At 42.4% G+C, this 27,225-nt stretch overlaps 1 protein-coding gene across 1 annotated transcript in view; it reads left to right on the forward strand.

Annotated features, from left to right (window-relative positions):
• Positions 1–27,225, forward strand: part of MYO1E (myosin IE) — a 190,737-nt gene that overhangs the window by 122,588 nt on the left and 40,924 nt on the right. Inside the window, exons 11-19 of the mRNA XM_008526764.2 lie at positions 397–593; positions 3,738–3,818; positions 4,100–4,186; positions 6,746–6,832; positions 7,836–8,003; positions 9,065–9,150; positions 11,487–11,568; positions 16,651–16,757; positions 22,438–22,536. Of these exons, the coding sequence (XP_008524986.1) occupies positions 397–593; positions 3,738–3,818; positions 4,100–4,186; positions 6,746–6,832; positions 7,836–8,003; positions 9,065–9,150; positions 11,487–11,568; positions 16,651–16,757; positions 22,438–22,536 (994 nt within the window). The remainder of the gene's footprint in view (positions 1–396; positions 594–3,737; positions 3,819–4,099; positions 4,187–6,745; positions 6,833–7,835; positions 8,004–9,064; positions 9,151–11,486; positions 11,569–16,650; positions 16,758–22,437; positions 22,537–27,225) is intronic.

Raw genomic sequence — 27,225 nt, forward strand, 5'->3', positions numbered from 1 at the left:
GTACCAAAAAGGAAGAAAACAATATTTGGAGCCAAAGAAATGTTTCTTGATTTAGTTCCTTCCGGGCTGTCTTGCTGCAAGCTTGGAAAGATGTCCATTTTAGGCATTTAGCTGTGATCTCAGTAAGGGGGATTGGTTTGCCACCCTTCTGGGGTCACTGATTTGTATGATTGGAAGTCTCAGTCGTCATGGGAATTGACTCATGTAATAGAACAATTGGGAAAAACAAAGTGGATGGATGTGTGTGGGATTGCTGATAAGCACTCTTAACTAGAGTGAAAGTTCTTGGGGGCTTATGATGGTGTCTTGTATGTGCGCACACACACAAGTGCCTCCATCTATTTGTGAGATGAATTGTTAAAATTCTGAAGGACAATTGTTTTATTTTTTGTGTAGTTTTGGCTTTTCCTGCATATCTGCTGGGGATAAACCAGGACCGGTTGAAAGAAAAGCTAACGAGCCGACAGATGGATAGCAAGTGGGGAGGCAAGTCAGAGTCCATCCATGTGACCCTCAACGTGGAGCAGGCCTGTTATACCAGGGACGCGCTCGCCAAGGCCCTGCACGCCCGGGTCTTTGATTTCTTGGTAGATGTAAGTAAACACAGGTTGACATTGTTTAGCTATAAAGAGTAAAACTACTAAGGGCTTTGTTTTCATGTTTTGGCTCACTCTTTATAACCATTACCTTACTTCTCCACTTTTTATCCTATCACCCTGGGATCATCGAATCCCACTTTTGCTTCTAGAATTGTCCAGCAAGACACTAATATGGTAACAGCTTCTTGTGGACAAAATATTTTGTAAAGCCTGGACTTAGACCAGAAAAAGAGGAGACCTGTGGTCATGAACCTTTCTTGACTTTTGAGCCTAAAGGTTTAGAATGTTGTTGCATTTGTCATCTATTGCCGTTAGCAATTAACCCCAAGCAATAAGCATTTATTCTCTCACAGTGTCTGCGGGTCCGGTATTTGGAGTGACTTAGCTTTGTGGTTCTGACTCAGGGATGAGATTGCAGTCAAGATGCTGATTGGGGGGGGGGGGGGTGGCCCGGTTGCTGAGTGGTTAAGTCCGCGTGCTAGGCTTAGGCGGCCCATGGATTCACCGGTTCAAATCCTGGGTGCGGACATGGCACCCATCAAGCCATGCTGAGGCAGCGTCCCACATACCACAACTAGAAGGACACACAACTAAAAATATACAACTACGTACCGGGATGCTTTGGGGAGAAAAAAGGAAAAATAAAATAAAATCTTAAAAAAAAAAAAAGATGCTGATTGGAGCTACAGTCACCTCAAGGCATGATTAGGGTTGGAGGATCTGGTTCCAAGATGGCGCACTCTGTTGGCTGTTGCCAGGACGCCTCAGTTCCTTGGTACCCAAGCCTCTCCTGACTATCTTGAAGGCTGCTTGAATATCCTCACAACATGGCAGTTGGTTTCCCCCACAATGAGTGATCTAAGAGAGAGAGTAAGGAAGAAGCCACAAAGCTTTTAGTGTCCTAATCCTGGACTCACATATCGTTACTCTACCATTTTCTATTCATTAGAAGCGAGTCACTAAGTACAGCCTACAGTTAAGGGGAGGGGAATTAAGTTCCACTTTATGAAGGGAGGAATATCAAAGACTTTTTGGATATATTTTAAAACTACCATAGACTTTTTTTATGATGGCATAATCATATGTATACTTTATGTATACATATTTATATATGTATACCACATATAGATTCAGAAAATTAGTCTTTCAGCAGCGTAGAACTGCCAGTGGCAGTCTATGTTAATCGCTGGAGCCTCTATGTGATAGAATAATAATAGCAAACACTTATATAGCACTTAACTATGTGCCAGATACTGTTCTAAGTATTTTAGAAAAAAATAATTCACTTAATTCTTACAACTCTGTGACTTAGGTATTATTATCTCTATTTTACAGATAGGCTGTAGAGGCACAGAGAGGTTAAGGAACTTACCCAAGTCACACCACTATTAAGTGAGAAATCTAGGAATTGAACCCAGGTAATTTAGCAGTGTTCCAGCTAGTCTACTCCTCTGTCTTTTATATGTTCAAGCTAGAAAGAACCCTAGAGAGACAACAGTGTGGACACTAGATCGAAAAAGTTTATATTTGAATCCAGGCAACAACATCTATAAGGCTTAAAGTATGGGTAGGTGTGGTTAGGGTTGAGTGAGGCAGAGCAGGATAGGGTAATTATTCTGTGTACTTCTCGTGGTTATTTTAAGGGTAAGATGGCTTAGGAAGGTCAGAGTCATACTAAACATTAGTCATGCCTTTAACTTGTCCAGACCCCTCATTTTACTGACTAAGGAAGCTTAGGTCTGAGTTTTGGTGAATTTTCCCAAGGCCATTCAGCAAGAGGATCTGGCACAACTGGGACTAGAACCCACATCTCTGTCTCTTTGTTCAGCTTACCTTACAGCGCTGGACTTCCCATCTTACTTCCTTTCTATCTTCTCTCAATTTTTTGTGTGGCAAAAGGGGATGGATGCCCTATGTAAGTGATGCTAATTAGAGCCGACAGTTACTGAGCACTGACTTCATACCAGGCCCTGGGTGGAATGCTGTATATCATTACCCATTAGCTCACGAAGATGCTGTGTCATTTTCTTTGCCTAGAAAACACCTCTGGTGCTTCAGAATTCATCCAGGTATCCACCACCTCCAGGACTTTTTCTCCTATTTTCCTCTCTCCCCTGCAGCTCTCACCAACCCCCTCCAACCTACACCTACCCTCCTATCATTGTGTCTGTTCCATTGAATTGCACCTGTCTTCTCACAGTGAGCAAGAACACAGATCCAGGCATCAAACTCCTTAAGTTTAATCCCGGGCCGTGCCTCTTGGTCAGTGCGATCTTAGGGATTATAATGTTATCACTGTCGTCATGAAAATTAAATGAAACGACACACAGAAAGCACTGAACACTGCCTTGCACAGGTGGATGTTAAATACGTGTAAGCTGCTTTTATTATCATGACTTTATAATAATTGCTGGTATTATTATCTGTAGTTGGCTCACTCTCTCTATCAGCTCCTGGGAACAGAGACTATCTTCTCCTTGACAACCCTGTCATATTATGTTAGGTGATCATTCAGTGACTACTGAGTGGGGTGTCAATGGAAATAATATTTACAGATCTTGTAATACTGGTTCTTTATGTGAAATAGGTTTTACTTTGATCATCCAAGATGATCTTTTCTTCTCATTCTAAAGACTTCCTGAGAAAACCTAGCTCTGCCAGAAATGGGTTTTCCTCATTAAGTAAATGCTTTTTTTCTACCTTAGTAGTTTTTTTAGATCCTGGGGGTTTCCCAGAGTACTTGATGTCACACTGAGACTTTTTTTAAGCTGCAATTTACCTATCTTCTTGTCGTCCTCTGTTTCTGGCAGGCAGTAGTATCTGCTGCATACAGTCTTGCTTCCCTTTTTTCCATGCATGGCTGTTTTTATTAGGAACGAAATGAGTTAAGGGGCTGGCCCTGTGGCCAAGTGGTGAAGTTCATGTGCTCCACTTCAGTAGCCCAGCATTTCACCGGTTCGGATCCTGGGCACAGACCTAGCACTGCCCACCAAGCCATGCTGAGGCGGCATCCCACATAGCACAGCTAGAAGGACCCACAACTATGTACTGGGGGGCTTTAAAAGAAGGAAAAATAAAAAATGATAATTAAAAAAAAAAGAAAAGGAGTTAATTACCATGCTGGTTACTTCCTTCTAGTCCATCAACAAAGCGATGGAGAAGGACCACGAAGAATACAACATTGGTGTCCTAGACATCTACGGCTTTGAAATATTCCAGGTAAGACCAGTTTGAATAATTGGGGACTTGTGAGGAGGATGCATTTCATCTGGCTTGAAAGAAGTAATTCTAGGCAATGAGAAAAACACGCTTTGGCTCATTTTTGCCTTTGTGAGTTCTTCATGTACCTTTACCAAATTAGTTTCTCCTAAATATAAACTGTGCCACTTTCTATTGATACCGCCAGCATTTCTGTTAAGCCTTTTCACTACATCACTCCAGAAATGACTTTAAAGTGATTTTGCAGAAACAATTACACGTAACCGTTTTCTTTTTTTCAGAAAAATGGCTTTGAACAGTTTTGTATCAATTTTGTTAATGAAAAACTACAGCAAATATTTATCGAACTAACATTAAAGGCAGAACAGGTGAGTGGTCCCCCTTCCTTTCATCTTGTTCTATTGCTAACTTATTTTGTTGAAAGGGGTATTGATTTCTCTCTTTTCATAATAGATTCAGGTTTTAGTTTTGTATTAGGAAATGTACTTAATTGAGACAGGCAGAAAAACCGTATGCCACTGTGACATTTTGGTTTGTGAAATATAAACACCATCTGCTACATTTTCTTTCTCCTGTAAGTAAATGACGCTGTCAAGTTGGACTTGCGACTGGCTGCTTTTACTACTCTCTGACTCATTGACCAAGTGAAAAATGGCAGCCTAGCTCCAACCCCAGTCGGGTATGGCATATACTGTGTTCCAAAGGAAAAACGTGGTTTTCTCAGATTTGCTCTCCTCCTAATCTTCCCTGAAAACAGATGTGCCTTAACAAAGCTGGCGTTTTAATTCTGACTTAAAGTAACATGTCTTGCTTACACTACCTTCTGAAGGTCCAGTGTAGCTTCACTTTTATTCCAGTGCTGTACTGTTTGTCGATTTCTATGGTTGCTGTAACAAAGCGTCACAAACTGGATAGCTTAGAACATCAGAAATTTCTTCCCACAGTTCAGGAGGCCAGAATCTGAAATCAAAGTGTCACTAGGGCCACACTCCTGAAGGCTCTAGGGCAGAATCCTTCCTTGCCCATTCCAGCTTCTGGTGGCTCCTGACATTCCTTGTCTTGTGGCAGCATCACTGCAGTCTCTGCCTCTGTCTTCACATCGCCTTTTTCTCTCTGTATCCAAATCCCCCTCTCCTTTTTCTTGTAAAGACACCAATCATTGGATTTAGGATCTCTCTAAATCGAGGATGATTTCATTTGCGAGATGTTTAACTAGTTATATCTACAAAGATCCTATTTCTAAACCTCACATTTTGAGGTTCTAGGTGGACGTGACATTTCGGGGGACGCTGTTCAACCCACTACAGATATCAAAGGTTGTTTTGGGGACGTTTCGTCACGGAAGTGTTCTTGCCTCTGCTTAGGAAATAGCAGTGACCAATGGTTTTCACATAAACCTCTGCGCGGGCATTCTAAGGCTTCTACCACCTCAGAGGAGCTGGAGCAAACAACCAAGGGAGAGTGTGGGAGGAACTGAGAAGGGAGGAGGTAGGCAGCAGCTAGGTCACATAGGAACTTTGCAGGGCTTGGCGAAGACCCAATTTTATAGTAAGTATGATGGGAAACCACTGGAAAATTTTTAGCAGAGCGTATCACAACCTGATTTGTGTTTTGTTTTTGAAAAACGTCACTCTGGCTCTGTAGACTTAGAGCATGGGGTGAGGCAGGAGAAGGCAAATGAGAGCGGAAGTTTTAAGCCAGTTAGGGGGCTGGCCCCGTGGCTGAGTGGTTAAGTTCGCGCACTCCGCTGCAGGCGGCCCAGTGTTTCGTTGGTTCGAATCCTGGGCGCGGACATGGCACTGCTCATCAAACCACGCTGAGGCAGCGTCCCACATGCCACAACTAGAAGGACCCACAACGAAGAATATACAACTATGTACCAGGGGGCTTTGGGAGAAAAAGGAAAAAATAAAATCTTTAAAAAAAAAAAAAAAGCCAGTTAGGAGCCTTCTGCAGGAGACTGGGGGAGAAATGGGAATGCAGACAGTGATGGGGATACAGCGATAGGTGGTCCGAGTCAGTGTATATTTTAGAAAGTGAGTCAGCATGACTTGCTCGAAATAATTAGCAATAAGCTAAGAAGGAAAAAGGAGTGAACGGTGATTCCTACCTTTGTAGCTTGAATAACAGGGCCAATGGTGAGACTGTTTACTCAAGGGGAAGATTAGAGAGCAGTTGGTTGTAGACGCTGGGGGAATGTAGACTCAGAACTCTGCTGAACATGTTACGTTTGAGGGGCCTATTATACATCCAGGTGGAGATTCCAGTATGTGAAATACCTGTGAGTCTGGAACTCAGTGGGGAGGTCTAGACTAGAGAAATAAATTCAGGTGTCCATACCTGATAGGTGTTATTTAAAGCCATGGGATTCATTGAAATCACCTAGAGAAGGAAGGTTGAAAAAATAGGGAGGCTGGAAGAATGAGCCCTGAGACACTCCATCATATAACCATCTGGAAAGAAGAAAGAGTCAGCAAAGGAAGCTAACAAAACAAGACTGGTGAGGAGCGAGGAGAACCGAGAGAGTGTGGTGGTGTTCACCAAGTTAAATGAGCAACTGGCCTCAGTGAGAAACGTTCCCCTTAAGTGCCCAGATGCTAATCTATATTCATGTCCGATGTTAAATGCAAAGAGATTATTTTGTAATGGACCTATAAGTTAAGCCATATTAAATTGCCATTTTTGTATGTCAAAAACGATTGGATGGTAGCAATTTCCTATGGTTCAAACTAAACATAGAAATTACCCAGCATGTAATGTTCCTTTCCCATCCCTCTTAGAAAAAAGAATTAAAGTTCCAAGTTTTTGTTGAAGAACATTGAGGTTTTTCTTTCCTGGCAATTTATGTACTTTTGATATCCGTCTGTGCAGAGCTCCAGCCAGTCTTTGCTGGGTGATAATGTGAATTCCTGCTTTCTGTCCTGCAGGAAGAATACGTTCAAGAGGGAATCAAGTGGACACCCATTGAGTACTTTAATAACAAAATCGTGTGTGACCTCATAGAGAACAAAGTGGTGAGTATCAGTGTGGCATCTCTTCACTGCTCACAGGTTATGTTAAGTGAGTTTTTGTTCTCTGTCATTGTTTTAGAATAGGTGAGATGACTACTCTGATTTGCAAAGGATTTTAGGAATTAACGTTAATTTTGTGTCTATGTGTATGTGTGAAAATAGGGCAGTAGGGTTTTCTTCTTGCAGTAAATATGGACCTACATATATGAGGAAAATGTCAATTTACAAGTGGAAGTGTTACTGAATTCTAAGAGAAGATAACTGTCACCTTGATGGCATAGTGTATGGAGAGACAAAATTGGCCCTGCCTTCTGGACCATTTATACAACTTCTAGGACTGTAGCCTTAGAAATTGTTTAAAAGGAAATAAAAGGGATGAAGGCAGAGATCTTCACAGTACTGTTTTGTTTTATTTTTTTACAAAAGTCCCAAAGTGGAAATAGTCAAAACACCTATAGACAATTCAGTCATTAAATAAACTATAGCATATCAGATCAGGGAAATATAGCTATTAAATAATGATTATGAAGATTATGTAAGAAGTGAGGATTGTTTATAAAAGAGTGCTATGCAAAAAAATGTAATACTGATAGAATGTGTCCACTGTGCAGCTGAAGGAACCATGCCTGTAGAGGTGACAGGCTGAAAGCGAACATTAAGAAATGAATTAGAGGCAGAGGCAAACGTTTTTGTTTTTCTTTTGGGTTTTTAAAATCAACTTAGTACGAATAGGAGTGAGCAGATAATGATCTGTGTATGACTTTGAATAGAACTTCAGGGAGTTAAACAATTTTTTTTGGAAAGTGAACTTTCCTCCATCGTTGGCTCTAAGTGGTAACTCCCATTTGGGATTATTAATTGCATTCTTGCTCAAAGGGAAAGACTGACTTTCAAGATGCTATCTTAAGTCTAGGGAGCTGTTTCCTTGCTTAAGAAAAGACCCGATAAGCATTGTGTATTTTAGAACAGTCACTGAATCGGGGCTTTGCCTTCTTGTTCCCATCAGAACCCTCCTGGGATCATGAGCATCCTGGATGACGTGTGTGCCACCATGCACGCGGTGGGTGAGGGGGCGGATCAGACGCTGCTCCAGAAGCTTCAGATGCAGATCGGGAATCATGAGCACTTCAACAGCTGGAACCAAGGCTTCATTATTCACCATTACGCTGGGAAGGTATGGCCAAGAGCAGGGGTCCAACAGGAAAAGAGAAGTGATCCTTGAATCAAGTCTACCTGTTTTAAGCCTTCAGCTCTGTAATCTGTTTTCTCATGAGGCAGCTGATAACAACATCCATATGCTTTCATCTCCCTCACTGTATTTTATTCATTCAACATTCATTCAACAACATGGGATGTATGAAATATTTGGAGAGGCAAAACAAAAGATACTATACACTACTGCATATTTTTCTCAGCAGGAATCACCCTTTATATAATATAAACATGAATCATGAATATAAGCATGAATAAGCATATATTAACTGCCAAAGGAATGGATTTTTGTCTTGCCTCTGGCTGTAATCACAAGCCTACGTTCCTTAACTGCCCATGCCCACTGAGAGTATAAATAAGATCTGAGGGCTCACTTTTGGTGTTTGTTCTCATAAAATGCATGAGTACTGGGTGCCTACGAGGTACGAGGCTTTGTGTGGGTACTGATGATACAAAGACAAATAAGTTAAAGTCATGATATTTGGGGACTTCCCAGTCCTGTGGAAATCCACTGGTCTCATCTTTCATCTCAACTAATCTCATGTTAACAAGGGTCCCTGAGAGTGAGTTATTGGCCAGATTGATCCAGCTCTGACACCATTTGTAGGAGAAATTGCAAAGCCTCAGATGACAGTCCATTGCAATGGACCGTGGAGCAGAAGTTTTATTTTATTCCGTCTTAGCTAAAAATTAGGGAAAGAATTAAGTATATTATTTAGACATTCCTATGGATCCATTGAAGATGAGATATGTGATCCTGAGGGCTGGAGTCCTGGTCATAGATCATCTGGGCTGTGTAAGCAACTAGATACCATTCACCAGTATCCACAGGCCATCAACAACTAAATCAGTTAACAAGGTCAGTGAAACATGCACAGCCTTAATGTGACAGTGCTTGATGAAATCCCAAATGCTACATCTGGAAATATACACATTGTGGTGAGGCTAGCCATGCCAACTTGGATTTTTTGTTCAGTGAAATACTTAAAGGATAAAATTAGGTTTCTTTTGATTCTTGGCCAGGTATCTTACGACATGGATGGCTTTTGTGAAAGGAACCGTGATGTGCTTTTTATGGATCTGATCGAGCTGATGCAGAGCAGTGAGCTGTAAGTGTGTTTGCCTTATCTGACATGGGATATTGGTTTGATCAGATTTTCAATATTAAAAAAAACTTGTGGCATTTGAGTGGTCAGCATTTTGTTCCTTTGAGCTTTCAGGTCCGGGTTATCATTGGACAATTTGGTTTCTCAAAATAGCTTTTGTTTTCCCAATCTCAGTCTCTCCCATGCACCCCTAACACCTCCTGACCCCAAATCCCAAGTGCTATCTGCATGCTCTTCAGGGACCCATCTAAGAGTGGGGCAGTCTACTTCTATGATGCTTTGCCCTTGGAACATTATTATCCCAATAATTCTCCATGGTCACTCAGTTTTTAAAAAGACTGATGGCTTAGCAAGACTCAAGTTAACCTGAGTCCCTGAAGCACGTGGGAAATGGTTCAAGAACTCTGGGAGGGGCACCTAGAAAGGGATTGCCTCAGAGATCCATTTTAACTCCCAAGACCCTGTCTGAACTATTGGGGTAGAAGCAGGAGGGCCTCCCCCTTGCGGGCACTGGAGCTCTCAGGACCAGCTCTGCTACGTCCTTTCCTTCCCTCTCCCCTGCAAACAGGCCCGAGATCCTGGGTAAGGGATGTGACATGTAATTTACATGATCAGGCCTCTACATGCCAGACAAGTATAATATTGCATAGTTGTCCAGATTTTACAATTTTTCAAGCTGCCTCCAAGTAATAGCTGCCGTTTTAGTCTCTGTTACTTAAACTGTCATAATATCAAAGTTAACTTCGCTAATCAACAGCTGCAAGCCTGATCATTTTCTGAGTAAGGCCTAAATGCAAGGAAAGCAAAACTGAGTTTCCTTTTCAGGCCGTGGCAGAAGCTGTTGTGCTCCATTTAACCCCCTTCCCCCTCCCTCCCAGCCCTTTTCCCCCTCCCCTCCCCGGCCCTCATCTCCCCATGCCTGCACTTCCTTGTACTCACACCGCCTATTTTTTTTTTTTTTAAAGATTTTATTTTTTCCTTTTTCTCCCCAAAGCCCCCCAGTACACAGTTGTATATTCTTCGTTGTGGGTCCTTCTAGTTGTGGCATGTGGGACGCTGCCTCAGCGTGGTCTGATGAGTAGTGCCATGTCCGCACCCAGGATTCGAACCAACGAAACACTGGGCTGCCTGGAGCGGAGCGCGCGAACTTAACCACTCAGCCATGGGGCCAGCCCCTCACACCACCAATTTTTGAGATTCTGGATTTCTTTTCATTCCAAACACATAAAATCTATTTGTTCTTCTCTTAAAAGGGCAGGTAAGCCACAAGTCCTGGCTTGTGGGTTTTATGACAGTCAGGCGCAGACATGCTTTCAGAAACTTTTCAAAAACTTATTAAATTTACTGCCAAGTTCGAGAGCTATTGATGCTTCCATGTAAATTCCTATCCTGTAGACATGGTCGGTTGTTTATTCTACACATTTGCTACAAAAATCTATAACTGTGCCTGGTCAAGTTAAAAGTAGATTACTGGAGAGACTTCCTGGAAAATTCAAGATGCTCAGAAAGCCATTTAGGAGGAAATGAATTTGAGTGTCAGCTTGCTAATTGACGTGGATCACTTTAGTCAAACAGTCAGCATATGTTTATTGAGCACCTATTGTGTACCAGGCTATGTTCCAGACACCAGAAGCACCGAGGTGACTAAGACATTGTCCCTGCCCTGTGTCCTGGTGAGGCAGGCTTGTGAACAAATGCAGCTCAATTAGAACTACGATGCAAAATATATTCAGCAAAGCATTTGTGAGTTACTACTGCTCCACTTAAAATTACTCACACTCAGAAGCACAATTTGTTGAAGGTTTTTGCAGTGGTGGCAGAGCGGGGACAGTGCTAGTGGCTTCTAGTGGGCAAAGGCCACTGGTGCTAGGAAATATCTTACAATGTGTAGGACAGCCTCCCTTGCCCCCAGCAAAGAGTTATCCAACCCTAAATCCCAAATATCAGTAGCGCCAAGGTTGAGAAACACTGCTTTAGAGCAAAATAATTCATACGAGTCCCTGAGCTCTGGGCTATCTTACTTAACCCAGCAAGCCCATACTGACCCCTCCACCCTGTGATATCCTATGGGGGAAGTTCTAAAGACAGAATTTTAAAATTTATTTTTCATGCTTAGACTCTGAGATGCTTATATCTTAAAATTCTTTCTCTATGTTTCTGTTGTCTGTTGTTTATTTCCCCAGGACACATCTTGATGGCTTGTGCTTGGAGTCAGGTGGCTTTCTGTAGTCCAGGTTGTGTGTGTCTGGTCACCCCTCCTCTCCATTGTCCACGGAAGCAGGCTTTCCGCCTCCAGCCTACTTACTGATTGCTAATCCATTCCCTTTCTCCTTTTCCAGACCTTTTATAAAGTCTTTATTTCCGGAGAATTTGCAAGCTGACAAGAAAGGGCGCCCAACTACTGCCGGAAGCAAAATAAAGGTTTGTTCTATTTTGGGAAGTTTATAGATTCCTCTAAGAGGCAGGGTTTTCTAGGAGTCAGAAAGTGCACCCCTGGGCCAGGATGGGGTCAGTGAGATGTAGCGGATAGGTTATAGAAGATGCCCAGAAGTAATGTCGCTCCTTGAAATAAGGGTACAGGATGCGAGCTGAATCTGACTTGGCTGTACTGAAACCCCAAATGGATATTAGGTACCTCACCCCTTAACAGCCAGCAGGTGATAATCAGTTACTTTCTAAGAGGAAATGGCTTCAAACTGAATCGGGAAGAATTTGCATTAAACTATCAGAGAACTTTTATGATTGAGAGTCACATTTTGGATTTTGATGACCATTTTCCAGCCCAAACCCTTGAACTTGCCAATTAATGGGACTTGGTGTACCTGAAATTCTGCTGGGTCTTGTAGTAGCAATTTATGCACCGTCCTTACTGGATCTTGCAGGCCCCTCCTTTCTGTGAATTACAGGCACATCTGACCCCGTGGTGTCTCAGAAGGAATTCTTATAATGTTTCTTGGGAGCCCCTCGTGGGTAGTGCCCTATGTTGTCTGATCCACTGCATGACAAAATTCATTGTCCCTAATTATGCTCTGAATTGAGAGGTTGTGTCAAACATACTTAATTGTGTAACTCTGTGAGAAATAGTCACTAAACTATTTTTTAAGAATGTACCAGTTAAAAGATGTTTTAAAGAAATCATATGAGTTAAATTCCACCCCAATTTGATAATCAGTGGGATCATCAAGTGATTAACAGTAGGGTTCTGGGATTCTATGGCCCATGTTCAAATCCCAGCTCTGGGTTTTACCAGCTGTGTGACTGCCAGCAAGCTCCCCAAACTCTCAGTGCCTCTTTTGCTTTCCGTGTAAGATGGAGATCTTAGGCCCTATCTCAAGGGGGTGCTATGATGATTAAATTCAATAATCCGTCTAAGGCATTTAGCACACTACCTGAAACACAATAAACCCAGAATGTATATGATCTCCTACTACGTTCTGCTCCTTCAGCCCCCTCCCTGTACACCTGTATTCCTCTCTGCTTGATCTTTAGTGGACACGTGTCTGCATATGCTGGCCCCCCACCAAGACTGTCCATTCCCCCTCACTGGCTCTGTGTGGCCGAATCCTACTTGTCCTTCTCACAGTGCTCTCCTGAGTAACCCCAGCCTCACGGACACACAGTTGTTTCTGTCTGTTCTATCTGCTGGCTCTTTCTTCTTGGAGTGTGTCACATATGGAAGCCTGCCTCCTCAGCCCCTAGGGCAGGAACACTGCTGGAATAAAGGAAATGATCATTGAAACCTCACAGCAGTGAGAAGATTCCAGTCAAGAGGAGCCTTCGCGTTTCGTGGAGGAAGTCAGATGCAAGCTGGACCTGGAGCTGGAGGGTAGTCCTCTGGGATTGGGGACAATCATGTCAGAGAACTAGAGAAATTTAGCAGTCCTGGGGCAGCCTCTGGATGGAGTTCGCTGGAGCAGAGCTGAGGACAGGGGGCAGAAGCAGTTCTCGTGAGGCCCCACATGTTAACGTCTGTGCGAAGCTTCTGACTCATGCCTTCACTTCAAGGTCCTGGATAAGGATTAGCTCTGGGCTGGAAAATCTAGTCACAAGACTGTCACATTCAGATCTAAGGGGCCCAGATCATCAAGGTTGCAGTGACTCACTTTCAAGTGGTCTAGATTCTCACTGGAGCTTATTCCCTATGAAAAGGAGGGCAAGGGAAGGGCATTTTTCTTCTTGGAAGACTGGACCCCTTTGTCTTCTTTGCATTGTTGTCTAGTTGAATACTCAAAATTGCCATCTTCTGGGTATACTCAGAATGCTCAGGATGGCAAGGATTGCTGTCCTTGCTATAGGGCGATCAACCTGAAGTAAGCCAGCTTATCTACGGGGGACCATTACTGTGCCTATTCTCACCCCCCAACGGTACCCTCCTTGGTGGACTGTGTGACCTTGTCTGTCTGATGCTGTGCCTCCACACAGGAGTGAAATTCTCCCTGTGTTATATATTCCCTCTAAGACACCTCTTAGAGATGCATGGCCATGGCCCAATCTCTTATACCTTCCGTATCCACCGGATTTTGCAGATATTAAGTATCATCTTAACAATATTCTTGAGATGTAAATGTTTAAAGAGATCCTGAGTTCCTTGGAAGAAAAATTAAATTTATGTTCGAGGTAGTTTTAGGGTTGGGTATTTTATTGTGTTTTAATTCTTTAAAATTTAAAACTGATCTATAGGATTTAATCAACAGGATATTTATTTCATGAGAAGTCCCGTTATCTTGTTTATAAATAAAAGTATCCTTTCTATATTTAACAACACTTGATTTTGAGGCTTCACTAAATTCTACATTGTTGTGGTAAGAAGAAAGGGACCAGTTTTGGGTTTTTTGTGTGTGTGTGTGAGGAAGATTAGCCCTGAGCTAACTACTGCCAATCCTCCTCATTTTGCTGAGGAAGACTGGCCCTGAGCTAACATCCATGCCCATCTTCCTCTACTTTATACGTGAGATACCTACCACAGCATGGCTGTTGCCAAGCGGTGCCATGTCTGCACCCGGGATCCCAACTGGTGAACCCCAGGACGCTGAGACACAGAATGTGTGAACTTAACTGCTGCACCACCGGGCCGGCCCCCAGGGACCAGTTTTGAAGTTACAGCCAAAGATTGGTGCTATAGGGAAATGGAATCAAGCTCAGAGCTGGCAGAGTGGACTGGACTGCAGCTTTATCTAAGAGCCTGGACCTCTAGAGGAGGGGATATGACAGGAGATGCGAGCACCATGTGGAGATTGGACTGGTTGACATTTAACAACTGTTCCAACCTTTAGATTAAGATAGTTGAGGGCCTCTAGTTCATCTTACTTAGTTTACAGATGGGTAAACTGAGGCCCAGAGAAATTTAGTGATTTGTCATGTAGATTGCAAATAGCAGAGCCGGACCCCAACTCAGGCTTGCTAAGAATCTGTGTTGAGGGTAGAAGGAAGAGCTCTCACCCTAAGCCTTTTCTTACTGTCCTGTCTGTCTGCATATTTTGACCCCCACCCCTGTTGGGCAAGTACTTTTGGTAGCTTTCTGTCCTAACTCATGGACTCTTTTTGTCTGGAGTCAGGATAAATCCAGGTGCTGCTTCCCAACCACCTCAGGGGGCATCTAAAGTTGACTCATAGCGAAATTTAGGATAATTTTGATGGTTAAGATGCATTCCTGTTTGCTGAAGTTAGTTAGCTCACAACCTAAAGGCTTCTGTCTAAACCTAGCTCATCCAGTTAATTCTCTTTGCCTCACACTAAATTATCCCATCTCTTCCTTAGGAAGGCAAGATAGCATTGAGGTTAAGAAACAGACTTGGTTGCTCATGGACTTGGGTTCAAGCCTCACCTCTGTTGCTTACTGCTTGTGTCATCTTGAGCAATACTTTTATTTCTTTAAGGACCTGTTTTCTTGTCTAAGAAAGGTGAATAATACTAACAGTAGCTACTCGTAGAATTGTGAGGCATAAATGAGAAAATCCATGTGTCTAGCCCGTGGTGCATGTTCAGTAAATGGTAGCCATTGCTGTTTTGAGCTACACAGAGCTATGTCTTACCCTGTGTTTACTGACCCCTGTGTTTTCTTCTGCTAAGGTCAAAAGAAGGTGTGGTGTTAAATACTTAGGACTAAAGAGACTGCCAGGTTATTCTTGGGAATTAAAAGCTTTTAATAAAATGAAAAAATAAAAATTAAAGAGTTTGGGGACTTAAAAAAAGCTTCGTTATAAGCAGCCCTTCCCCAGCTTCACCTTATGTGTTGTAAAGATCATCAGATTTGTTCTCAAGTACAATCTCCATCAACAAAAAAGATAAGCATCGATTTACTGTCTCCTCATAGGTTTTGCTTTGGTCCTACAGCCTCTGCTACTTGACCCTCGATTCCAAGCATTGCAAAGAATGGTATATTCTGCACATCTCAACAGCGGACTTAGTTCACCAGTGAACATCTTGCTTTGAATATACCCAAGAGTTTTTCTCAAGGGTTTCAGATTTCCCAAACCCACGAAAACAGAAAAGCCCTAATTGAGAGAGGGCTATCTACCGCAGGCAGCTCCCTTCTGCGGACTTTGTAAGGGTTTTCTGGCTTTGCAGATCCTTTTTTCTATTTTCCTTTAGAGGTTTTCTCTCTTCGTGATTTGCTTGGAAGGAGAGTTTGCCTCTGTGCCCCATCCTTGGACCCACAGGATGCTCAGCAGCGTGGTGGTGGGAATGCTGATGTGGCTTCTGCTCCCGTTTCTTCAAACAACATTTGAGATACTCATGATTTAAAATACATCATAAGCAATTTCGACTTTATTTATATGGCCTTTTCTGCTTGAACCCAGTTCCACTTTGGGTATCCAATGCACAGGTTGAGAGATGATATTATATTGACTATTTGAAGGAGTACGTTACCTGCCACACTGAAAGGGCTCGGAGTCTGCAGGTTTGTAAGTGGACCTGCTGAGGAAGAAGGGGAATGAAATGGCATAGAAAAGGTTTACAAATTCTGAGATTTTTATGGATCTCCCACCCTTTAGGAATTTCCATCATTTTGATAAGAATATTCTTCACTGTTGGATTACCAGGAAGGAGGATGCAGGGAATTTTGATGACTCATCCTTGCAAATTATTTGTGACCCCCCCCAAAAGTTTATGAGAACAATGTATTTGCAAAGACCCTAAATCAATATGAAATTAACTTAATTTGTTAACAGCTGGCATGCTTCCTTGTTCCTCATGAAATGAATTGTATGTGAAGATTTCCTGGGTTTTGGGGGGTTTCGTTTTATTTTATCATATAAAAAAGTCCTAGTTGTTTTCAAAAATCTAATTTCAAATCCATTTATGAGGGTTAAAATCATCATAAAAGTCAGTAGAGCTTTAAGAAAGAGTAACAGACCCGATTAAGCCTAACGAACAAATTGTCCTGAAGATGAATTTCTAGTTCTGCCTTCCCACACTGGAGTTTCACAGGTCTCTTTTTGACAGTTGGTCTGCTGTAGAGAAAGTCCCCTGTTTCTAACTCATGTTATTCTTCCTTTCCAGAAACAAGCCAATGACCTTGTGAACACTCTGATGAAGTGTACACCTCACTACATTCGTTGCATAAAACCAAATGAAACCAAGAAGCCCAAAGACTGGGAGGAAAGCAGGTATGTGAAGACGGCAGTGGGGGAGGTCAAAGCCAGCTGAGGTGGGGCCCCAGCACATTTTTCCCTCTGCTCAACATGGGCCATCCTGCGTCCAAGGCAGAGTCAAGTTAAATTGCCTTCAGATGTGTCTCAAGTCCTTGTGTCTTAACTTTTTCAGGATGTAGCCTATATATATATTTTTCCCTCCTTGTCTTTGCCTAAACTGCTAGCCGTGCCATTCAGTTCAGAATTAGCAATTTATAATGTTGGTCTTGGCTAGTCTGGGAGCAAATGGAAAAAAGAAAAACCTTAATACCGCCGAGTCAGGATGGTTTTAAAATTAGTTTGAGGCTCTGAGTAGACATTCTGAGTACACTCAGCTCCTCATTGGCACCCACAGGATGTGGCCTAGAATGCTTAGCTCGGGGTTGAAAGCGAAGGCCTGAAGCACTGGTTAAAAAGCAATCTGTCCTTCACTGTTGCTCGTGAGGATACTGTCGGCATACTGTCGATTCTGTGATTCCCCCCGAGGACTGTGTTGATGAGCAGAATGACTGTCTCTGGGAAGGAATAAGCCAAAGGGAGACATGGTGGCACATAAGCATGCACAGAGCCCTCTCTGCCCCGGCTTCTGAGGAATGCTGTGTCGCTCTTCCTCCTACAACTGGCATTTAGGGATGTGGCCTATGCAGGATGGAATGGAGGTCTTAAAACAGAAAACGTTAAGATAATGACTAGAGAATATAGTTTTTATATCCAGCTGAGGGATCCAAACACACATTCCTGAGGCGTCACCCCACTGTCCATAGGAACATGGGAAGCAGGGCTTGGGAGGGACCTTGTGAGTGGCTTGGACTATAGAGAAGAGCCCTGCCATTGTCACCAGATAATCAAGTCTCTGGGTGCAAGCATACCAAAATGACTATCTTTTTTCTTTTCTCTCTTGGAGAAAAATAGACTCTTTTAGGTATCAAGTGACTTAATCAAGGTTAAACTCCAACAAGAAGACCAGGGTCTTAGCTGCTAATTACCTCCTCTGAGAGACATGTCTAGGTCCATTTCCCATCCTATCAGCAAGATCCTTTCTAACCCATGGCAGACAGATGAACTTGATCTTTTACAGGAAGGAAAAGATAAATAGTGAAGAAAATACCCAAGTTCGGACATTCACTGTTGCAAGTCCTTCTTTGTATTTTCACACATCGTGGTGCAGCCCAAGTCTGTTTTCCCACCTTAAGATGCTACTGGGGTGTAGCAGCCTTCCATTTAGTCAATTCACGATATTCTGAACAATCTCATCAATAGATGAGTGTTACTAAAGCATCCTTTCTATTGAATTGCGGAAATTTTTCCATTTAAGGTAATCTAAGGTTCCTCTTACAATATCATCCAGGAATGACATTCGGGCTCTGATGAGGAACTCACTCCTCCTGGGTCATCAGTCCACCTTTGGGTAACTCTTGCTTTTGGGAGGCTCTATAGTCCTTCTCTAAATCAGTTTTACCCTAATCCTACCTCTCTAATCTGCTGCAAGAATAGTTCTCCTGACTTTTCCATTTGGCAGCTCTTCTGTCAGTTCAAGGCAGTCATTGTGTTTCCCTGGAATCTTCTCTTCCACCGGCTCATCACTCTCAGTTCCTTCAGCAGTTCCTCTGAGGGAACTGGACCTGGAATCCGACCGTTCCCCTCCTTGGTCATTCCCCTGGATGGACTTAATTTGCCCTCTGCTTTTCTGAAATGTGTCACTCAGTTTCTCCTTTGAGGCCTAGAGGGGAGCAGTATTATCACCTCTTCCCACCTGAAGATAGAAAATGTCAGTTTCTTGCCTTCCTACACTAGTTCTCAAGCTTGAGCATGCATCAGAATATCCCCTGGAGGGCTTATTAATCCTCAAGATTCCTGAGCCCCACTCCCAGAGTTTCTGACTCACTGGGTCTGGCGTGGGGCCCAAGAATGTGCATTTTTAAGAAGCTCCCAGATGATGCTAGTGATGATGGTTTGAGCCTCATACTGAGAACAGCTGATCTAGAGCATGGGGCTGGACTGTGGTTTGGAAAAATGGAATCCTGGTGTTGGCCTGTCACTATCTAGTTTGAGTGAGACACTTCATCTCCTCAGTCCTCAGTGACTTCCTCTCTAAACTGAGAGGGTCAATCCAGAATGGGATCTCCTTTCGTCGGACAGAAGAAACTCTCCCAGGTCTGTTCCCCCATGTCTGTCAGCCTTCCTCTGCCTGTCTCTGTATCACTCCTACACTCACCCCCTCACACGTTCACACACATGCATATCACACTCAGCTCTCATGCACACACACACACACACGTGCGCGCGCGTGGAAGGATGGTGTCGTAGGCAACTTCAGAGAAAAATCACAAGAGTCTTGGTAGCAGAGGTGTTGCTAAGGGGTGCCTTAGCCCACCATTCCCCTACTTCAGACTCCACCTAGCTTCCTTTCCCCAGCCTTCCCAACAAACGTGATCTTAAATGAAAACGTCTCGCTCACCCTGCAGATGCACTACCTCCCCAGCACTCTCCCCTACCCCACATAGATTGCTCTGCTCAAAGTTTCTCTAAATAGAGAGATTTTGCAATAGCTACAGACTGGAAGTTCCCCGACCCTGACGCTACCTTCTCATAACATCTAAACTGATTCATTGGAATATCAGAAAATGGAGAAATTAAGACAGTGGTACATTTCTTCAGTAAAACTTCATAGAATTTCCCCATGGTGTTTTCCTCTTTTTTTAAAAAAAATCATATCCCTTATTTGAATTGCAGGAAGGAATTTCATAACATATATTCATGTAAACTGCTTTTAAGAAGTCTAAGGTACTTGTTGGTCAAGTGTTGGCTTCCATTTCCAGCAGGATCGCTTCCCGGGACTCTCCCCAACCCTCCTATTCCCGGTTCGGTTTATCGTGTGACAGATGGTTTCACTTCATCCGTGAGCGTGGAGCGTCGGAGTCTGTGAAAGGGCGGTGCGCTTTATTGGCGGGGATTACACGGTCAATTGAAGTCCTTGGTGGACAGGGTTACTCATTCCACAAGTTTATAGGGTGTGGTTTATTTTTCCTTTCCTGTTGGAAATGTGTTTTTGTTTGGCTGTGGCAAAGTTGTCTGCCCCGGATTCTGAATTGCTGCCCTAGCCGAGCTCTCAGCCCTTGACCTACTTGCATTAATGGCCAAGGACAGTGGTGAACAGGACTCCCTGCAAGGAGAGGAGATGGCACAACTGATTGCCAGTCTGGCTGATGTTTACTGAGGAAATGACAGTGCTCCAAGGATATGGAGAAATCACCTTGGATCCTTTGATTACATGAAACTTTAAACATGACAGAATTTGCTAAACTAGTTGTCCTGTTGAAGAAAATTCCTATGAGAAAATTTCCTGATGATGGAAGTCATATTGAATGAACAATGTTTTAACATGAGGCATCGCATTTGCCTATGTGATTCATGGAAAAGGAACGTTTCCACTTGATTTAATGGGTGATGTGTGCCCTGCCTCAAAAGTTTGAGGTGAAGCCAATATTTAATGAAAAGTACTAAAATGAGCAGATATCTAAAACTGGGAACCTCGTGGGTACTTTTTACAGTAGAGAAAAGGCCAGTGGTGAGTTTCAGATTTGGAGGATGAGAGAAAGGAAAATTTTGGTCATGCGTCACTTCATGACGGGGATACGTTCTGAGAAATGTATCATTAGGCAATTTCATCATTGTGTAAACATCACAGAGTGTACTTACACAAACCTAGATGGTATAGCCTACGACACACCTAGGCTATATGGCACAAATCTGGTGGGACTACTGTTGTATATGTGGTCTGTTGTTGACTCAAATGTCATTTTGCAGCATGTGACTAATTATTTTCTTGAATCAGATTTCTGCCCCTTTAGTTAACCAGATTATGTGTCAAAAATCAGATGTGGATGTTGAATATTGGTTCTTTATCTAAAGGCTTTTTAAAAAGTTACTTATCTCGAAGGGGTTGACATTTCTGGAGGCTAGTTCAAGTAAGACCAGCTGGACTTGAGACGTTTCAAACATCACTCACTGTGTGACCTCGTCCTTCCCAGGGCAATCAAGGTTCTACCCTGTCTTTCAGCTTAATTTCCCACCTTGTCCTGTGCCCCTGCCTTTCTCTCTTTTGCACCTGGTGAATTCAACTTCGCCTTCCAGGCCCAGCACGTCACCACTTCTGGGAATCCTCTCTCTATAAAAAATCCATTTCCTTCTCTAGTCTCCTTGTCCTGATTTACTTATTGTAGCTGTGAATATGGTAGAATAATAACAGCCTTACATTGGCTCATGCCAGTAGCTGGCTAAGTCCTTTATATGGAATGTACTCAACTAGGACAAAAGAACTAATGTCACCATCCCCATTTTACGAAGTGGAAACTGAGGCTCAGAGAGGTTACATAGTGGCAGAGCCAGGGGTGTCCTAGGAACCTAACTCCAGATCCTGGCTCTTGACCACCATACTGTCTGTGAGGTCTTCATCAGGAACCCTAGCACTGGCCTTTTTTGGTATCCCTAGCACCTTGCGTAGCGTGACTCATAGTGGCACAGAGTGGATGTCAGCAAATGCGGGGCTTCGTTGGAAATGATGGGTTCCATGAGAGCCTTTCTGAGGAGACAACTGTCAGGAATCTGTGAGCAGCTGTAAGGAGGGTGCTGCTGGTTGCTTTTCAGCACAGCAGACTCGTGAGGGGCCGTTCTCTAGAATCCATCATTAGTGCAGTTGACCCTAAATGCACTGAAGGGGGAGCTGCCTCCCTGCCCCAGCACAATCGTGACGTCCCATCTTCAAAAGAGAGAGAAAGTCTCCTTATTTCTCATTTTCCTCAAATATCCTCTTTCCAAATGTCTGTATTCAACCAACCGGCATAATAGGCAGCAAAGGCCCTATTTATGTCCCTGGAGTGGACGATCAGAAACTAGCGTCCAGGATCTGTCACTTGGCTTCTAGGACCGTGAGCTTCTCAGCAAGGGGTGACTTTTCGCAATTCACATGTCTGTGCACCAGCCCAGATGCAACAGGCCTACCAAACCAGAGTCTCCAAGGGGTGGGCCGTGGGCCATGGGGCACTTTCTTTCTGAAAATCCGCTGTGTTGTGAGACCGTCGGTCTACTGCTACCCTGCATCCATTTTCCAAAACACACCGGTAGTTTTTTACTATTATAAAAACCAACTAAAACTATAATTTACATATATTTTTTAGAACATTTTTAACTTAGGTGTTTGAAATTAATAGTTTTATATACCTTTTTTTACCTTGTATGTGAAAAGCCTAGAAGTATACTCTCCTTAGATCTAGAATCACGATTAAACTTAAAGTTGATGTTGAGAACAGCTCTAGTGTCATTTAATTCAAAAGTTAAAGAGTTCTTTCCTTTAGTCTTTTGAAAAACTGGTATTTTTGTTCATAATCTGGGTGATAGGTAGTAAATAGCTTTTTATTTTACTATTTTTTAAGATAAACATGTCAGGTCTCTTCTGTAATTGCTGTATTTCACAATAAAATATTTTTTAAATTATTATTATGTAACCTGAGGGTCAGCTCAGACTCTGAACACTATAAATTGTAGTGTTTTCAGTGTGCTTCCCTGCAGCTTGCACTGGGGGTTTAGGGGGATGGGAGTAGGAGAAAGGATCACAGAATTATCAGCTAATGTCCTTGCTCCATTTTCTCCTTCGTAGGGTAAAGCACCAAGTCGAATACCTGGGTCTGAAAGAAAACATTCGAGTGAGAAGAGCTGGTTACGCCTATCGGCGCATCTTCCAAAAGTTCCTCCAGAGGTAACGAACCGGTGACTGTGGACGCTTTTGTTTGAGACAGGTTTAGTGAACCAGATATAATTTACATACCGTACAATTCACCCATTTAAAGTATGCAATTCGTTGGCTTTTAATATATTCATAGAGTTGTGCGTCCATCGCCACAACTAATTTTAGAATGTTTTCATCACTCCAATAAGAAATCCCACTTCCCTAGTTGTCACCCCCACTTCGCCTCTTGCCCCCTGAGCTAGGCAAATACTTCTTTCTGTCTCTATAGATTTGCCTATTCCAGGGATTGCTATAGATAGAAACGTGGAATATGTGTCCTTTGTGTCTGGCTTCTTTCACTTAGCATAATGTTTTCAAGAGTCATCATTGTTGTAACATATACACTGATTCCTGCTCTTTGCCAAATAGTATTCCATTGCACCAATACTCCAATGTATCATATTTTCTTGTTCATTCAAGTGATAGACATTAGCTGTTTCCACTTTTTGACTGTTATGAATAATGAAAAATGCTGTTGTCAACATTCACATATATGTTTTTGTGTGGACATATGTTTTCATTTCTCTTGGGTATGTACGTAAAATTGGAATTGCTGGGTCATATGGTAACTCTATGTTTAACCCTTTTGATGAACTGATAGTTTTCCAAACTGACTATACCATTTACATCCCCACCAGTGGTGTGTAAGGGTTCTGGTTTATCTGCGTTCTTGTCAACATTTGTTATTATCTAACTTTTTGATTCTAGCCATCCTAGTGAGTATGAAGTGGTATCTCATGGTGGTTTTGATTTGCATTTCTCTGATGGGAAATAATATTGAGCATATTTCCATGTGCTTCTTGGCCATTAGAGAAATACCTGTTCAGGTCCTTTGCCCACTTTTTAATTGGGTTGTCCTTTTATTATTAAGTTGTAGCAGGATCTTTTTACCGTCATTTATTGTACAATAAATTAGTAGCCACAAGTATTTGGTCTGTTTAGTGTAACATGTAAGTTCAGAAATTTGTGATACTTGTGACACGGGAAGGGCTGGGTTTAACTTGACTGAGCAAATTAATAGTATGAAGACAATTTAGGAAAATATTTAACCTACTTAAGAAAACAAGCATAAAGTATTTAACTTTAAAATTTTGTACAGTCCATATATAAATTTTAACTGATTTTTTATATTTCCATTAAAGTGTATTTGGCAGGACCTGTAGTTAAATTGTTCTTATTTTGTGTTGTTTTTGAAAAGGATAAAACTTAGTGTCCTTAAGATGTTACATGGTTCTGACTTCTCTAATGATTCTTTTCTACATCAATTTAATTTCATTTAAGAAAGAAGGAAGTCATATTCAGCATTTTAATCGTAAAGTGCTTATGTCTTCCTGGTATATGATACAGAAACAGGATGTAAGATTTTTTTTTTAATCTCAGTTTTATCTAACAAAGAGATAGCAGGCTAAAAAAGAGCTTAAGTACTGTCTTTGAAATCCAGGACTTCTGATAAAGTAGTTTTTCCTTCAGGGCTGTTGTTATTTCTCGTGCCAGGAGACTGGGGTGGCTGACCTACTGGTCATCAATGTGGGTCGTCATATGTGGAAGGTCATTCACGTGGAAGTTCAGGAGTGCTTAACAAAAGGGTGGATCATTCCATACTATAAAACCTCATTGACTCTGTCCCCACACATTCCAGATTCCTGCTAATTTGGGAGGAAGGTTAGACTAGGAATAAAATTCACCCTCATGGCTCTCTGCATTAAAGGGGCCACTACACCTTTAGTGTAAGTAGAGCCTAATGAAAAGAAGTATTTAGGAAGCTGAGAGAGTAAATTTGTAGAGCTCTTGCATCATCATAGCAGCATCCATTTGCTGATATACAACTGAGATGTTAATTATGAAAGACTTTGCTTTTCTTTAAATAATCAATAACGCTATCTTAGAACAAGATTTCTCAACCTCAGCTATTAACGTTTTAAGCTGGATGAGTCTTTGTTGTGGGGGCCATCCCATGTGTTGTAGAATGTTTAACAACTTCCTTGGCCTCTACACACCAGATGCCAGTATTTGCACCCCCCGAGCTGTGACAACCAGAAGTATATCCTAGATGTTCCCTAATGTCCCCAGGGCAAAAGCCAGTTGAGAACCATGGCTTAGATAATCATTAAAGTTTTTGCAAAACTGCATTTCTTTGAAAATACCCTTTTTTAATTAAGAGGGAAAAAATTAAAAACAGAATGAAAAGTATTTCCTCCATCTTTCCCCAATTCAGAAAGGCTTGCCCTCAACCATTCTGAAACTTTTATAATTTTATTCTGCTTCAATATTTTCCCTACACTTAAAAACTATTTGATACTTGCAAATTCTCTCTCATTGGCATTACTATTGAAAACTGATCAGATATTTTAAAAAATCTAATCTCAGGGCTGGCCCCGTGGCACTGTGTTTAAGTTTGACGGGCTCTGCTTTGGTGGCCTGGGTTTGCAGATTCATATCCCAGTCACAGACCTACACCATTTGTCAGCCATGCTGTGGCAGCAACCCACATATAAAGTGGAGGAAGATTAGCCTAGATGTTAGCTCAGGGCTAATCTTCCTCAGCAGAAGAAAAAAAATCTAATCTTGATTTTTTTTTTTTGAGAAACCAATTCTGAAAGACCTCCTTCCTTCCATATTATTCAAAAACAAACAAACCAACAAACTTGACATTATTAGCAATGCTGTGAACTCCAGTGCACTGAGGAGAGCAGGAAGTCTGCGCTCTCCTTGCAGAAATGTCTCAGGTAGCAGGAGCAGGCTGCATTACTTGTTTGCAGAAGCTCCTGAAATGAGCTGTGACATGACCCCTCATTAGCTATACTATCTGGACCTCTCTCAAGTGCCATGCTAGCTCTGTGACTCCATGCACAGTACTTTCTTCTGTGCCTTACACAGAGTAAATGTTTAGTGAATATATATCATGCCCTGTACGTTGAGGGCCTTTCATTGAAATGATTCTATCCATAGGTGCCTCCCTTCTTGGCTTTCCTGCTGTGGTCTTTTCCTTTCAGAAGAGACAAATGGGCGGCCCTGTCTGATAAAAAGCAGGCTCTTTTGATGTTGTCATCCTTCTTTTGATTTGAGAATACTTGGAGGAGAATAAAAATAAAAGTTTGGAATGACACTTATTTTTCAATAGGAAGTATATTTTTAGTCTCCCTCTCAGGGGCTGGCCCCGTGGCCGAGTGGTTAAGTTCACGCGCTCCGCTGCAGGTGGCCCAGTGTTTCGTTAGTTCGAATCCTGGGCGCGGACATGGCACTGCTCATCAGACCACGCTGAGGCAGCGTCCCACATGCCACAACTAGAAGAACCCACAACGAAGAATACACAACTATGTACTGGGGGGCTTTGGGGAGGAAAAGGAAAAAATAAAAACTTAAAAAAAAAAAAAAATGGCTGGAAAGCCACATCTGTCAGTGGGCAGGGAATATTTCTCTGGGGACAACACCATTTTCCATAAGGTGTGTGAGTCTAGGATCCTGGTCATGTAGAATTGGTCCAGAGTCTGCCTCTTACTGTCTCATCCTGTGATCTCCTGTGAGTAATTGAATCATCTCTTGCTTTTATTATCTCCATGGCTGAGAGAAAAGGCTTTGTTTATAAAGTTGCTTTCTAGATGTCCACGGAAGGGCTGCCAAGTAAGAAACAGAAAGTAATAACTTGAAGGGAAAGGATGTATTAATACCCAGCACAACTATCCACAGGTGCATGCATTCTACACCCATCCCTGGGCAGGAAGCCCACAGGTCTAAACAGAGCAGTGGTTCGGACACTACCTAGAGCTTAGAAAATAGGAAACAGGGGCTTTTTGTGTGTGTTTATTTCCTCTCTGAAAAATCCTTTATATTTATTAAAGTCATCCCTCTTGACTGAGAATTGGAGACTAAAAATCAAAAGATGCCTTAATTTGCTCACCAGTGGGCCATGTGCTCTTGAAGTAAATCCTGCACTGCTCTAAGCAGTAGAAGGAAGACCCCTCATTCACCACCTGCCCAATGCAACTTTCATGCTTTTAGAAAATGATAAAAAGTTGTTAGAAATGGCAGCCACCTTGACTCTCAGCTTGGGAAAATATCTGCAAATTCTTAGAAAACGCTTTCTGAGCTAGGCAGCCTGTGCTCCTTACTGTGGTTGGGAGAAATAAACCCAAATGTGGATTCTGATTCTTAGGAAGGTAAATGTGATAGGGACATAAGACATTTGCAAAATTCATCTTGTAGCACCATTTATACTTCCTCACAAACACATTTCCCTTGACCTTGACCCAGCTCTTCAGAATGTGGAGGTGGAAAAGGGATGCTTGTGAGGAAAGGCATTCCATGTCCTGGGCAAGAAAGAAGAAAGAATAGGAAGATGAGGAAAGCCTGAAGTGTGGAGAGCATCCCCCTGGCCTCCAGGATCTTTGTGTGCTTAATTCCAGGTGCCAATAGCTGGAAGTCACTGGGATCTGGGCTGCCTTTCCTCTTAGGAGGAAACATTAGATTGGTCAGCTAAGAGCAAACAAGGAGCCCACCAGTCCAAGGGCAGGAAAGAGAATTCCAGGCAGAGGAAACAGCCAGTGCAAAGGCCTTGAGGTGACATATTGGCATATTTGAGTCTTAAACTGGAAATACCTCATGAAAGGCCTGTAAGCTGTTATCCTCATCTCTCCAAAATTATCACAGGCATCAATTAGG

This window comes from Equus przewalskii, chromosome 1, assembly GCF_037783145.1.
Source record: "Equus przewalskii isolate Varuska chromosome 1, EquPr2, whole genome shotgun sequence".
Taxonomy (NCBI): domain Eukaryota; kingdom Metazoa; phylum Chordata; class Mammalia; order Perissodactyla; family Equidae; genus Equus; species Equus przewalskii.